General features: G+C 28.3%; 1 protein-coding gene across 3 annotated transcripts; it reads left to right on the top strand.

The window, feature by feature from the left end:
* Positions 1–10210: 10210 nt before the first annotated feature.
* Positions 10211–15316, top strand: LOC112287412 (secretory carrier-associated membrane protein 1). Of its 3 annotated transcripts, none has more exons than XM_024530357.3 (13): positions 10244–10802; positions 11368–11427; positions 11684–11776; positions 11922–11984; positions 12257–12290; positions 12535–12657; positions 12954–13019; positions 13414–13507; positions 13813–13858; positions 14073–14140; positions 14418–14466; positions 14598–14663; positions 15051–15316. In XM_024530357.3, the coding sequence occupies exons 1-13, from the start codon at positions 10743–10745 to the stop codon at positions 15135–15137; spliced, it is 909 nt and encodes a 302-aa protein (XP_024386125.1). In that variant the 5' UTR covers positions 10244–10742; the 3' UTR covers positions 15138–15316. The 3 variants fall into 3 exon arrangements, with proteins under 3 accessions (XP_073392894.1, XP_024386125.1, XP_024386126.1); XM_024530358.2 differs by having other exon boundaries at positions 10665–10802; positions 11351–11427; XM_073536793.2 differs by lacking the exon at positions 11922–11984 and having other exon boundaries at positions 10211–10802.
* The last annotated feature ends 662 nt before the right edge of the window (positions 15317–15978 follow it).

Consider the following 15978-nt stretch of genomic DNA (forward strand, 5'->3'; position numbering starts at 1 on the left):
AAATCATATAAAAAGTTTGAAATACTATTTAAATATTGTTAAACCTTATTCCATCTTGCAAAAGTTCAATAGTTATTTGGCCAATTTTAATATATGTAAGATACTTTTCTTTTCTATTTTCCTGCTTGTAGTTAAGAAGATCAAATTAGAAGTCTCCTAATACTCTATGAAATAGTTTGACAATTTTGATACTATTTTCTTTATCTTCAAGAATATCTCCTATACACACTATGTATATACATCACATATTATAAAGTTTCAATGGTTTCTAGTTAAACTTGGTCATGCGTTTAGTTTAAGAAAAGTTAATTTATCACAATGTAAAAGGATATCACTTGCAAATGTGTGACAGATAATATGCGTTTAAAGCATTACTCCAATAAAATTGAATATAACATCATAGAAGAGTTTATACTATCATCAAACATAAAAAGTCTTGTAATTATTAGGCAATTGAACAAAGGAACTTATGATAAGGTTTATAAATCAAAGTGGTTGGATCTTGTGTGTGCAACTAAAAAAATAGATATTGAATTTGATAGAACATTTATCAAAGTTATAAATATTTTAGTAAGGCTAACCCATTTTTACTTTGTAAAATATTATTTTGCAGTAAAGAAAAATGCAAATGAAAGTAGTCCATGTTGTATACCTATTAAAAAAAAAAAAAAAAAAAAAAAAAACTTGTATTTAGGGATAAAATTGATGAAAGCAAATTTAAGGAAGATGTTAGAATAATATAGACAAATAAATTATAATATATATATATATATATATATATATATATTGATACATGTCTCAAAATACAAATGGGATGTGTTGCTTGCATGATATATATATTGCACATCATAATTTAAAGCTTGATAATATCTTGCTTAATATTATGGAAGAGAAAATCAAGAATATGATAGTTTGACAATGATGTAAAGAAATTATATAAATATCATATAATTATATTTTGATCTTTATATATTAAATAAGTAAAAAATTATAATTAAAATACACAATATTTATGCCAAAGCTTATGGCTAATAATAAGATTATATTTTAAGAAATTTTATTTTGAAAAGAATTTAAGCTATATCAATAATTAAAATGTATAAATAATTTGATAGTATTCCTATTTTGTTATTTTTTTCTTATATTTAATATCTAATTAAAATTTTATAAATAAATTAATATTATATTTTTCTTTATATGAACTATATCTATTTTATTTCTTAAATAAATAGATATAGTTTTTTTAGTATTAAAAATATAAATTGATGCAAATAAAATAAATATAAAAATTACAGAACAAAATCTTTATTTTTTTTTTTGGTTTTTTTAATTTATAAAATTAATTGAAATAAATCTGATTTATTAGCAAGTCAAAAAAATCCCACACTTTTTAAAATAAAAAAATATGATTAAATTTGAATAAAAACGAATATGCTAAAAATAACAAATTATATATTTTAGACTATCTCTAAAAATTTATTATATTAAAATTATTTAAAAGTAAAATTTTAAAATAGAATTAATGATATTTAATAAGACTTAATATAGCAAGTAGAATAACCAAGGTGAACAATATTCTATTATCATTTATACTTTTTTTTTTTTTGCATTGCATTCATTTTAAAACATGTCCTTGCTACACCATGATCCTACCTTCATTCCTAACCTTGGAGCAAAGTCCAATGCTTTTTTTTGGTTCTATGTTTGGCCCCAAATAAGGGATAAAGGTTCAATAACCAACACCATTAGTACTCCTCAAAACTTCACCATATGAGCTAAAGTGTAATTTTTTCCAATTAGGTACATTTATTGCAATAGAAAGTAATTAAAATTTCAGGAAAAACTTCTACTTAAAATAAATAAATAATATAAAATCTCTAAATTATATAGTTTGTCATAAACTCCTAGTTTGTAAACAAGTTTGTATGGAGTTGTACACCTAGTTTTATCATTGATATAAGTAATATGATTTTAAATATAGCAATTATGAGTATTAAAAGATTTTAGAATATCAAAAATTACTTTTAAAAATTAATTTTATGTATTAATTTATATTATAATATAATATGAAAAAATCTTATTGTAATCATATACAATGGTATTTACATCTTTAGGCTTCAAGCAACATTTTATCAATGTTACTAGGTTTTCAATATTTTGACTTATTAAAGTAGATTGAATGTTCTCTTCATCCATGTCTTAAAATATACTATAAGATTTCTTGCTAAAAAAATTTAAAAGAAATAGAAACAATAAAAAATAAAAAATAAATAGTATTTATGAAAATTATGCTAATATTCTAAACATGCTTAGTGTACTTTTTTTTGTATTCCTTTTATCATGTTAAGAAGAAAAGATTGCTTATTAACTTGCTTAATTTTTTTTTTTTTTTTGATAGAATACACAAACTCAATACTATAATTAATATCTAAATTTCATTGTATTATGCTGAGAAGACGCTTGGCTTATAATATTTAGTCTTCAGAGCTACATCAATTATGAGAACTTATTATTTATTATCAATGAATTGTGTATATCTATCTATCTATCTTGATTTTAAAAGTATTTAAAAGTCGTTGTTGGTGTTAATTGCCATCACATACAATCATCTTTAACATATCATACTTATCTAATGCGCATGATTTTTTTCATAGCTTATAAAGCAATAATAGAAGGTTATTAAAGATGTAGTGAGCATTAAATGATGCAACTCATTTCTCCAATATGAGTTCCAAAACTACTTGCACTTTTGGAATGCAATGAGATTAAATGTAAATAGAGACATCTTTACTTATATTTAACTTAACTCCATTCTAAAAGATAAGACGTATTGCAATTGAAGTTAAATATTTAGCATTTAAGTTTTTGTTTTGTTTTGTTTTGTTTTTATTTTTGTTTTTTTTTACATTATTTTTGTACTAATATTAAATAAAAATGTATTCTATTTATTTTAATTGGTAATATTTTTAACTTATAAAATAATTTTTTTAGAAATTTTGAGTAATATTACAATATTTTTTAAAAATAATATAATCACCATATTATGTCTTATTATTTATTATAAGAATATGTAATATTTTTTATTTTATTAGTTGAATGAATCTTAATTATGTATAAAATATTAATTTTTATATTAATTTGGAATTGTGTAATTAATCTTTAAAAATATGAAATTAAAATTTAGATACATTTATAATTTATTTATTTTTTGAATTAATATTTTAAGTTTTAGATAATCATTGAATTTGAAAATTTTAACAAAATTATAATAATTTATTAATAATTTAAAAATTATAAATAAAATATCTTAGTAATTTAAAACATTTAGATATAATAAAATTAGTAAATATAATCTATGAATTTAATATAATAATTTAATATATATATATATATATATATATATGATGTTTTTTTGATATAAAAATTTAATATGGTTTTAAATTTTAAAAATATATTTTATTGAAGTAAAGAATAAAACTACCTGAAAAAATAATAATAATGAGATGTTATCTATTATACTAAAAATCAAATAATAACTAAAGTTAAATTTATTAAGTTTTTATTACCTTCTCAATTTCTTTTTTAGTTATTAGGATTGTAGTAGTTTTTACTATAGATGCTACTAGAAAAAAAAATATAATTATATATTTTATATTTTTTGATTTAACATATTTTAGTATATTCTGTAGATTTAAAATCATTCAATTTATATAGTAACATTATCAAGCTTAAGTAATTTACATATAAAAAGCAATTTAAGATTTATTGTTGAACAGTTTATCTAGTAATAATATCAAAGTAGACCACTAGAATCTATAAGAAATAATTAAAAATGTAATATTTTTTAATTTATTTAGTAATGGTAATAAGCTTTAATACTTATTTATATCAGAAGTAGTCAAAGATGTGAGATTGTTCTATTCATTCAATAATAATGTAAAAGCTTTAGTATCTAATTAAGTAAAAAGTAGTCAAAGATGTGAAGTTGCTTAATTAATTAAATAATAATATTAACTTTGAGCACTTTCTAATGCCAAAATTAGTTAAAGATGTGAGGTTGCTCAATCCATTTGGTAATAAGATTAAACTTGATCAACCTCTCATATCAAAGATAATCAAAGATCTAAGATTGTTCAATTTTATTTGGCAAAATGTCAAGCTTAAAAACACTATCATCTCAAAGATGGTTGAAGATATGAATTTGCCAAATTCATTTGGTAATAAAATCAAGCTTGAACATCAACTTATATCAAAACTTGTCAAAGATGTTAGATTATCTAATTCATCTGATAATGCATAAGCCTTTACTACATTATCATTTCAAAACTTATCAATGATGTGAAATTTTTCAATTCATTTGGCAATGACATCAAAGTCAAATAGTTCCTTCACTCTCCACTCTTCCATATTAAAAGTAATCAAAGATAATAAATTGCCTAATTTATTTGGTCAAGTTGTAAAGCTTGAGTACTTTTTCCTATTAAAAATTAACAAAGATATGAAGTTGCTCAATTTATTTGAAAATTACATCAAGCTCAAATACCTCCTTACATAAATGATAATCAAGATGTAAGATTGCCTAATTAATTTTGCAATAGTGTCAAGATTGAATACCATAATATTTAAAAGATAGTTAAAGATATGAAAATTTTCAATTTATATAGCAATAATGTCAAGCTTGAACATCTACTCATATGAAAGGTAGTCTAAGATTAGATGTTGTTCAATTCATTTAGCCTTAATATTGAGCTTGAAAACTTGCTTAATTTAAGATTTTTTAAAATAAGAAGACTTCCTATTTATATTGATAATGATTATGATATTTTATAATTTTTTAAATTAATTTTTTTTAAAAAATTATGTATTCTATTTTATTTGGTAGTAAGATTATGTTTGAATATTCTTTTTAGTCAAATTCTAATAATTTCAGAGACTAAATTTATTATTTTTTCTATAGTAGAATTATTTTTTAATTGCAAGTTATTTAAGTTTAAATTTTTTAATATATTTATTATACAACATGTACAATTTTTTATCTACTAATTCTTTTTAAATTCATATTTACTAAATATATCTAATAGAAAAAATTAAACTAAGAGAATTCTTTATCAATACAAAAAATATGCTTAGTATCTTTATAAAAATCATTATAGAAACAAAATTAAAAAAATATATTAAAATTTGATAACAATTATTTATTTATTATATGTATAAAATTATTTAAAATCTAATAATAAATATTTAAATATTTAATTTACATTATCATATATCTAAAAAATATAATAAAAATTAGAAAGTATAAAAATTAAAATTCTAAATTCTAAAGATTTGGTTTTTTTATTATTACTTTTTTACATATCATTTTAATAACATTTAAGTAAATTATCCTATTTTATAATCTAAATAATGGATCTACATTCAAATTCTATAATTACATATTTTCAAATATTAAATTTGTTGCTACAAAAGGTCATCCAAAAGAACAACATTATTAATTTGACTTTAATTCTTCATATTTTTAAAAGTCAAGATATATTTTTTTTTATTAAGAAAGATTTTAATATTTTTTGACCTTCTTCAAATCTCTTGGTTTTGATTTAATTTTAAAGAGTTCTAAAAAATTGCAAGAAGTGGCATAGCAATCACCACTACTTTTAATGCAATCAATAAAATTGAAGGCATTATATATTTTCTTCACATTATTCATTACAATTTCTTGTTATTGTCAAACAATATCATTTATAATTTTTGTTTCTAAAGTATTGTCTAAAATATCTTTTGGCTTTAGATCATAATATGCATGTGCATGTCATGCAAGTGATACATTCTTTTTGCAATTTGATGCATAACATCAATAAGAAAAATATGAGATACTTGTTTTTTTTTTTTTTTTTTTTTTTTTTACCAACATGTCACTTAAATTTATTTTTATTAATTTTAGTTCTATATTAAAATAATATTTTTTACTATTATTGTAAAAAATTCAAAAATCTCATTGGCATCAATTTTTATTACAAAATAATGTATTATGAAGTTTGAATGGTATAAATTGGCCAAAATGCTCACGTCTTTCTTAAAAAACTCATTATATCTAAAATTTATCTTTTTAGTTGGACATAAAATTCTCAACCACTTTGATTTATATTCTTGATTATAAGATCCATACCGAATCTTTAAAAATTCTAAAATTTAAAGACTTGTCATAATTATTGATGATTTTAAAGCATCTAATTCTTTAACTTCTGTATAATGCTAATCATCAAATCTTTGTAGCAGATGCTTTACTAGTCTATAATATTTAAAATATTTTTTTCTATTTTCATGGATCAACCTATCATATAAAAATAATCATTACCTTCTACGTCATCACATGATGCAACATCAAGTGAAGAAAATATGTTGTCTCTAAATTTATTAGCATAACATTTTAAAAACATATCACTTGTTATATTAGAATATTTCAAATTCCAAAGTAATTCTCTAAATTTTTTTTGTTATTCAATTTAAAGATTTTTTCTTTGCACCAATTTTTTTTCCAAAATTTTCTACTTGTACATAAGATTTATTTAATATAAAAAAGTAATTCACTTAATAAAAGCCCATGCTTCAATCTATCATTGCTGTAAGTCATTAGGTAGTCAAAAATCTTTGTAACATGTTCAATTTTCTTGCATAAATTTGTACATTGGTTTCTATTTAACAAATATTTCTTCTTGAATAAAATCTTGAATGTAATAATATAGGGATAAATAACCTAAGTTCAACTTACAAAATGTCACTGTAAAATATATTGATCCTAAATCACAATTCTAAATCTTGAACGACTTTTATTTAAAGAAATATATCTTATAAATTTTAATATAGAAATAAAAAAAATATTTTAAAAAGATACAAACATGAAATACAAATTATACAATAACAATATGATACCATTACATAAAATTTCTTAAATACATCAACTTCCTTTTGATTGAATAAAGAAACCAACCCAAATCTCAAAAATCATCCAACAAAGCTATATCTTGTATATAATCAACCAACTACAATATAAGTTCTTATTACAAATTCTAATAAGAATAACTTTCAATCACTCTTATTTCACTCTATTTTTTTTTATTCTACCAATTAAGATAATAAAAATGAGATTTATTTATTCATTTAACTCAATTTTATCTACATCCTTGCAAACTTCTTCATTTCAAGTTTAAACTTAAAAAATTAAATCTATTATATGTACTAATTAATGCAATAATATTAATAATTATTAAACATATTAGTATTTATTTTACAAATTCATTACCATATTCTTGAAACTTCTAACTTGCCATAAATAAAATATAGAAAAAAAAACAAAGATAATAGGAGTATTAGATTCTATACCAATTCAAAGCTCTTTCTATACCTAACCCTTTATTAGTTCCTTCATATCATACTACCATTGAGCAAAAATACATTCCATCTTTAAAAATACAAATACTTCTAAATAAAAAAAATTACCTCTATAAACTAATTAATAATTCCAAAACCATTTATATATATCTTATAAACAATTTTTAAATCCTTATTAAGTTATAATCTTGACAAAATATCCAAATCCTATACATTAATCACAAAATCAATACAATGCATTAACTTCACTTAGTATTTCATTTTGTCTATAAGTATAGACCTTATTAAATATATTGTAAAAAAATTCAAATATGATTTATCAAAAAATATAAAATTAAAAAATAACATTTATCAGAATACAATTAATTGTTCAATATATATTAAAAAATACATTTAATTGTATGATTCATCAGAATACACTAAAATTCTACTTTTTCAATCTACTTATCAAATGTTATATAAAACTTAGATTATATAAACAATAATCACTATTTTTTAAAACTTTTATTTATAAATAATAATATCTATTAATTTTTAAAAATTTAGTAGATACAATTTTTCAATTACTTTTTTACTTCTCATAACAAAAAATAAGTAAAAACAAATCAGACTAAATCAAATACTTTAAATAAATAGCAATTTAGACCTAGTGGCCGCCATTGTGCCACAATCACAATTCTTGCTACATCTGCAAAATCATTGGACAATGTGAGTTTTAGAAGTAGTGGCATGCTCCACATTATAGACAACATCAAAACCGTGATGCCATTGTTAAAAAACAGGATTGGATTCATTTTACAGAAAAATCAATGCACCAATTGTATACTTGGTATCACAATTCTAAAACATGGACTTGAGTCCAGATGTTTGAACACCACAAATAGGTTGTGGTAGTTTTAGGACGATATTTTATTTTTTCTATTAATTTAATTAATTAATTAATTTTAATGCACAAAATTTTAAAAATACATAATTTTAAAAAAAATCTAAAGATAAAATATTTTATAGAAAACGTATAAATTCAATACATGTAGAATTATGATTTTAGAAACAATGATTGTTTATTATTGTTGAATTAATGTTTCAATATAGTTTTTAAAATATACTTAAAATCAAATTAAATTTTTTAACATGTATAAAATTTATTAATGGATGTAATTTATCAAATTCATAATTAAATATAAATTATTATAATAAAAGATAACATATTTTTATGTAGTCCATGATATAAATTCCATTTTTTAAGCCTTTTTATTGTTGATTTAATTTGATTTATTTAAATATAGTTTTAAAATATATAAAATTTAATTAGATAATTAAGTTTTTAAATGTTATAAGTTATAATATGTATTTATATAATATTAGATTAAAATAGAATATAACACTATTTTTTGTTAGATTAAAATAGGATAAAAATATATACCATAAGAATATTAGTTCTAAATGAAATTTGACTTTAAAATATATTTTTAATTGGACAAATGTAAAAAATTCAGGGATTTTTTCTATCTTAGTTATAATAGCTTCTTTTAAAATTTAATTTTTTTATTAGTTTTATATTTATGATGATTATTATAATTTTTTGTTCTTTTTTCTATAGTATTAATGTTCTTATTTAATAATTAATAATTTTAAGATTTCTAAATCTAATCTACAAAGGTCAAACTATCTTCTTCTTTGTTATTTAAGGAATACATACTTAAAAATAAATATACTCATATGTAATATATATATAATTTTGCATATTTCTCAAAAAAAATCATTTTAAAAATTTTAAAATCCTATAATTTTAAAAGAATTACAGTAAATATAAATTATACATTTAATTCAATAAGTATCTTATTTAACCAAGCAAAATATTTATAAATTAGTATAACAATAACTATTTTTAAAGTTAGAATTTTGATAATTGATGTACAGTAAAACACTTTTTATCCTTGATTTTATTTTCATTAGAATGTATACAACCTAACTTAAAATATAAAACCAATAGAAGATTATTTCTTGCTTCTTGTATATTGATGTATTTTTTGATAGTTGATTGTTGTAATTTTTTTTTTTTTTTTTTTTTTTTTTACTATGGTACACAAATTGTTTTTGGTCTTCTTTACACATATATTGTATTGATTCTCTATCTCACATCTTAGTTTCTCGATGATTTTACTTTCTTGTTTCGTACATTTCTCAACTAAACTGATCTCCTTATTCGACTTCATACTAAAAAACATCTTGCATACTTCCTTCCTTCCCTTCCTACTCGGTGATCCCCTGAATGCATCGAGCTGCGGCATTCTATTCAGAATTCAATTCATTCATTCTATTATTTAATTAATTACATGCCAATTCGAAGCGTAGTTTAGAATTCTCACAATTCGGGTGATGGCGTACAACTCCGCGACGACTGCAGGGACACCGTCGAGAGTGTCGCCGACGACAACAGCCCACCGACTTCGCCACCGCCATCCCCCCCCCCCCCCCCCCCTCCGCGCACAGACTCAACCAGCGGACCCGAATAATATTATTGCGACCAAGGAACCCATCTCTCTCAGTATTAGCACTGTGCTGTGAGATTCTCTCGCTCGAAGCTTCCGACCAGGCTTTCGGAAGCCGAATATTGAGGGAGGAATTGAGGGACGAATGGAATGGAGGCGAGGTTTGGACCAGACAGACAACTGTTTTGTAAGATCAGTCTGCATGCAGCAGCAGCAGCTCGTACAACGTCGAGAAGTCCACAAGAGCGATGGGGTGACGAGCACAAGACTGAAGTGGATGAATGAGGGGTTATTCTTTTCTTTATTTTATTTTTTCTATTTCAAAATGAATGCGGTGTTGTTGTCTTCTGCACACACTCTGTGTTGTTGATTTGTTTTGTCTCCCTTCGTTCGCTGCAGCTGCTGCAGCTTTGTTGCCTGCTCTCCCCTTATTCTCTCTCTGCTGCTGTTGTTGTTGTTGTTGTTGTTGCGTTCTCGCTCTCGGGTCGTTCCTCTCGTCTTCCTTCTTCCGCCGTGGGAGTCGTGTGAGCCTGCTCTTGATCTCTCTTTGATGAAATGTCGCTGTTTCTTGAAGGGTGACGTTGAAGTGGCAGGGTTTGTAGTTGGCATTCTGATTTTCGGAATAAGCGCGAGAGGGACGACTGCATCGTGTTGTTTTGCTTAATGCTAAGAAGAAGGTTTTTCATAGTGTTAGAGTGGAAACTGTGGTGGCCTATTGTATAGAGCGAACGAGAGAGAGAGAGAGAGAGAGAGAGAGAGAGAGGTCAGGGTGATTTTTCGTCAGTGGAAAGGTAGGGAAGTGACTTCAGCGAATAAAGATCATTGTCGTCGGCTTTGCGGGAAAGGCCACTGGATTTTGGGATGGCGGGCCGGTACGACAGCAATCCGTTCGACGAAGAGGAACAAGTGAACCCATTCTCAGTAAGCATACATACATGCAGTTCAGGTTCTGCAGCTTTAGGAGGATATTTTCACTATTTGTTGATTCATCCCAAGGGCTCCTCACTTCATTTTAATTCAAAAGATTTATTTATTTATTTTTTAACGATAGTTTAGAGTTCTTTTAAGAAATGTGTTTCATTAAACGTGGTGTGCTTTCTAGATATGAACTGCGTCGCAAATGATATCTTCTTATTTTCTAGGTCTCTGTTCTTCGGGCGTTTTTAGAGCATAATATCTCTTGAGTTTCCGAGAACAAGTCGAGGTGGAATGTCTTGTACTTGATAGTTTCTTAGTAAACTACGATGCTGCATCGAGAGCGATGGCATTTCGTTTGAGTGCTGAGTACCAGACACTTTATTCAACGCTTTCTTTAACTAGAAGAAGAGAGTGCTTCTCGAATCTCGTGGTTATGTACGTTTTTATTTGTTTTTTACGTGGTACCTCAGAGCTCAGAAAATGTTCGCACTTTTCGTTCAGTGATTTAGAAACGTGAATCACTAAAAGCAAAATTTACGAAGCATTGGAAGATGTGTCAATGCTGCAGAATCCCGTGGTGAGGGCGCAGGTTGGGAAGCCATCGTATGGTCTTGGTCTCTATGACAAGGTGCACCGTCTGTACTTATCTGTAGAATGGATCTTGCAGGATTAAAACTGTGCATACATTACCCATTTAATTCGAATACCACTTCAATTCGATTTTTGTTTTAGTAAAACAAGTGGAAAGACTAGGCCTGCTAAGTTTTGAACGCATGTCTGTGACAAAGGATGCTCATAAGTTGGAGTTAGGGTTGCAATTTTAGTGAGGTAGTCTTGGTAAATGCATCGATTTTGACTGAGAGGAACGCCTAAATGCGATACAGGACCCAAACTCTGGATTGTCTCATCTTCCGCATGAACCAGTATTCTCTGAAGTAAATGACGCCACAGTAGACATTCCTCTCGGTGGTTCAAAAGTAAGTTTGGGAAAAAACCATTTGAAAACCTTGGCTAAATAGTCATGCGGATGCTTCACACCATATTGGACCGCATCTTCCTACGATCTTTTCTAGGAGACTGAATATGTTCGATTATCTCTTTTTAACGTCCTCATGTGAACAGGAAATGAAGAACAAGGAAAAAGAGCTTAAAGCCAAGGAAGAAGAGCTGAAGAGAAGAGAGAAAGTACATATGCATGTTTTTGGGGTGTTTTATTGCTTGCCTTGTTATGTACCCTAATTTCATGAATTTGGCAACTTTCTAAATAAAGTAGGAAGTGTACGTCCAATTGCTTTCAGAGAAAGTTCAACTCGAAGCGTTTGGCTTAAAGCATAATACCTCTCATGTGAAGTACAACGTCATTGGCGAGGGATTGGTTGTCTGATCTTTGATATCCTTCCAATTTTTAATTCCAAATATCTCTAGTAATCATTTGAAGATTTGGCGTGGGAGTGTAGGAACTGAAACGCAGAGAGGATGCTGCTTCAATAGGTACTGATGATCGTGACTAAATCAAGTTAAATGCTGCTGATATTTTGCAATGGGCCCTTAGAAGTAATCATGAGGCATCACGTAATATTCAGAAGTTTTCTCAGCAAGTTGTCTCTAGTGTTTTCATTGTTTAAGAATCTAATAATTACGTACGTACCTGGTGAAGTTGATGACGTGCGAATTTGCATCACGTGATAAATCTGAACGTACGGTTATGATTATTATATTTGGGTGAAATTTGCAGCTGGTATTGTTATTGAATCAAGGAACTGGCCACCCCTAGTTCCTATTCTCCATCATGACATCGCCAATGACATCCCAGAACACGTCCGGGGGTTAATGTACCGGGCTTATGCAAGTTGGTTGGGTATGATTTGCGGACCTTAGAACCTCACCTCATAATGGATTTTGTGGAATACATTACATTGACATGAAAGTACGGTGGTCACAGCATATACAATACTGCGGGATAATATGTTAGTGTTACAGCTTATTTGAGATGTTCATCTACATGACTACCAAAGTTTCTGTTTGTTGGAGATTTCTTCTTGGTACAGCGGTCACAGGTTGCTGTGTCGTTGGGGTGCTGTGTGGGCGATCTGACTGATCCTCCATTGATAGTTCGATCGGATTTATGCTATCCTATGCAATTGTCTTATGCAGGCATTCTACTTTGTTTGTTGTGGAACTTCATTTGCGTAACTGCAGCCTGGATTGCGGGAGCCAGCGGTAAGAGGTAGTGGACCTTATGTCAGTTTATTAGATACTTTGTGTTCGTTAAACCTATCATTTAATATTATGAAGTGAGCTGACGTGTGAGGTACACTAAAGTTCACTAAGAATCACCAGGAGAAATTGAGGCCCACAAAGTGAAAAATCCATTTGAAATGTCATCTCGTCCCGTTTGCGGAGAATTTAGGGCTGGCTTTTATACTACGAGTTAATATCAAACTTTAATGCACAGTTAACTATATTTTAAGCACCAAAATAAATAGGTATCACAGGTTGCAAAGAACAAAGTATACCATCATCGGCGGGGCCAATCTTTATCCTTTGTGTCATGAGCTCTTCTTCACTCGGTGTTGACTCCTAATTTGAAACGCCAATAATTGAATGGTACCAGGTGTGGAGATCTTGTTCCTTGGCTTCATTTACATGTTGGCTGGCTTCCCTATGTCATATTTTCTGTGGTACAAGCCTCTCTATCGGGCAATGAGGTAATAAGTTAATTGAAACTCGGTCATGTCCTTGTGGAAGATGAATATATTTTGTAGTAAAAGTCTTTCATTTCTTCCACGATTTTTGGATGCACAATTTCTGCCTCAAGGTGCTTGAATTTCCAGAAGAATGATTCGAATGGATTGAAACGATATCTACATATTTCAAGTTGGGTGTTTCAAATTTACGCGATTTTTACTTCTGATTGAGTGGTACAAGGGTACTGCCTTATTGGTTTCCGCTTGATTACCAAAATATCTACACTGCTGAGTTTGATTTGAGCTCTTCTTGTTGGAATAAACAGGACTGAGAGTGTTCTGAAGTTTGGGTGGTTTCTTGTATTCTATCTGGTAAGTGCGACGTGATTCTCTATCCTTGGGTGTGCCGTCCATCACCCACAAATGGAACACATGATGGATATTGGACCATTTTAAGGTTTCATGAGAAGAGCGTTCCATTTGTTTCCATTTTGTTGCAGCACTTGGTGAATTGGGGAAGTTATTGGATTGACAATCGTTGTATCTTGATATGAAAGGGAGCTACTGTTGTCATTGTTTTGTGCAGCTTCATATTTCATTTTGTGTGTTAGCTGCTGTTGCTCCTCCTATCATTTTCAAAGGAAAGTCACTTGCGTAAGTGTTCAGGAGGCTGTAGAAATCCCTTTAGCCATATGCATCAAATCAGTATTTGTAGGATTATACGAGGTAATTTATGTTCGTTCTTTTATGCTGAGCAGACACATGTAAGTTCATGCACATGTGTGCACTAGTATTCCGTCAAACTATGTCCTCATTTATTACAGTTATCATTAATTTGGTGAGACAGGTTTAATAAATTGAGTTGCTGGAAAGTACTATTTGACGTATCCTGATCCGTGTAGCTAAATTGGAAGACTGTTTACCAATGCAGTGGACTTATTCCAGCTATTGACCTTTTCGGAAAGAAGCTTATTGTTGGTGTAAGTTACGTTCTATCCCAACGAGATTTTTAAATCGATTCTTTGACAAACTGTCTCCAAGGTTGTAGTACGTACTGCTTATGGTCAGTGTACTCAATAATAATGGTTTTTTTGGTAATCTGTATTCCCAGATCTTGTATGCGGTAGGCTTCGGCTTATACACACTGGAGGTGTTCTTAAGCGTCTGGGTTTTGAAGGTGAGAACAATTTATTTCTCCTTCAAAAAGAATGTCGTGTGATTAAAGCGTTAATCTGTGCCCTTTATTTTCATGTTTATGTTCCAGTGGAAACTCGCAACATTTTCTAGTTGTTAAAGTCATGCTTCCTTTGAACTATCAATATTTTGTTGCGGGCTTCCACTGATAAAATTACTCACGTAATAACGTCATCGTAATGCATTCCTCTTAAATTCAATCAATCACCCATTTTCTTTTGTATAATGTACTTTTCGAGTTGTAGAAGACTTAGATACACGAAATTTAATTTTTTTCTCATATTCTTTGAGAATGTGTAGCTGTTATCAATTACTAATGTGATAAAGTGGTTAGGTTCTGAATATGTTGCTTTTTGTTTTTCATTTGCAGAATGTTAGTCAATACTTCCGAGGCGAAGGCAGAGCAGCAGAAATGAAGCGTGAAGCTGCAGCAGGTGCTTTTAGATCAGCAATCTGAATCATTTACATTTTTAGTTGCAAATCAAGAATTTGTTGTATGTTGTACACGCATGGGTGAGGCTTCTTTTATAGAAGTTTTTGGGCTGTAGAGAAGCCTATTCTGTAACAGATCGAGTTGCTGAAGCTCATGGAATAATGGCAGATTGGCATATCAGTCCCATTCTTTGCGATGCTGAACTCTTGGGTAGTGAAATTCAATCGTACAAAACTAGAGACCTTCTAAACAATCACATTTTTAGAGAGAGATTCATTTGCTTCATTTTGTTTACCATGCAAGTATTTTATTCCAAAAGTTTTTATTGTAGGGAAAACATCATTCATACCCCTCAAATATGTTAAAATATCAAGAATATCCCTACATTCTTCACAATAACAAATGTAACCCTCTAAGTTTTGATAATAGCAAAAGTATCCTTGAGTATGATAAGCTATCTCCAATCTGACAAAAGCCCCTGTATTCCATTACTTTTTTTTGTTTTATATGTTGCAAAAATCTCGTGCTTTTATGATGTTTCGTTTGTTCTGCGCTTTCGGGCAACTGCGGTTGCAGCCCGCAGCACCCTCGTCATCCATCTCCGAGCAGATTACATGGATACAGAGCAAGAGCAAAAGAGGGCTTCGAGCAGTGGCGATGGACATGGAGTTGCGTGGCACCTAGTATTGTATGCCAAGTGTGTTCAAGTGTGTAAGTGTGTGTGTGGGCTGTACAGATCGAGACGTGTAGTTTGCAGATCAGAAATGTTGTGTGGGTACTGAACTAGAGCTGCTGCGTCTTTTATGAACCACGCTTCGTGTCGTGGAACTGGTTGGCAAAGGAGGCAGCACACGCTTCCTTGATC

The sequence above is a fragment of the Physcomitrium patens genome, chromosome 10, assembly GCF_059467195.1.
Source record: "Physcomitrium patens ecotype Gransden chromosome 10, ASM5946719v1, whole genome shotgun sequence".
Lineage (NCBI taxonomy): Eukaryota > Viridiplantae > Streptophyta > Bryopsida > Funariales > Funariaceae > Physcomitrium > Physcomitrium patens.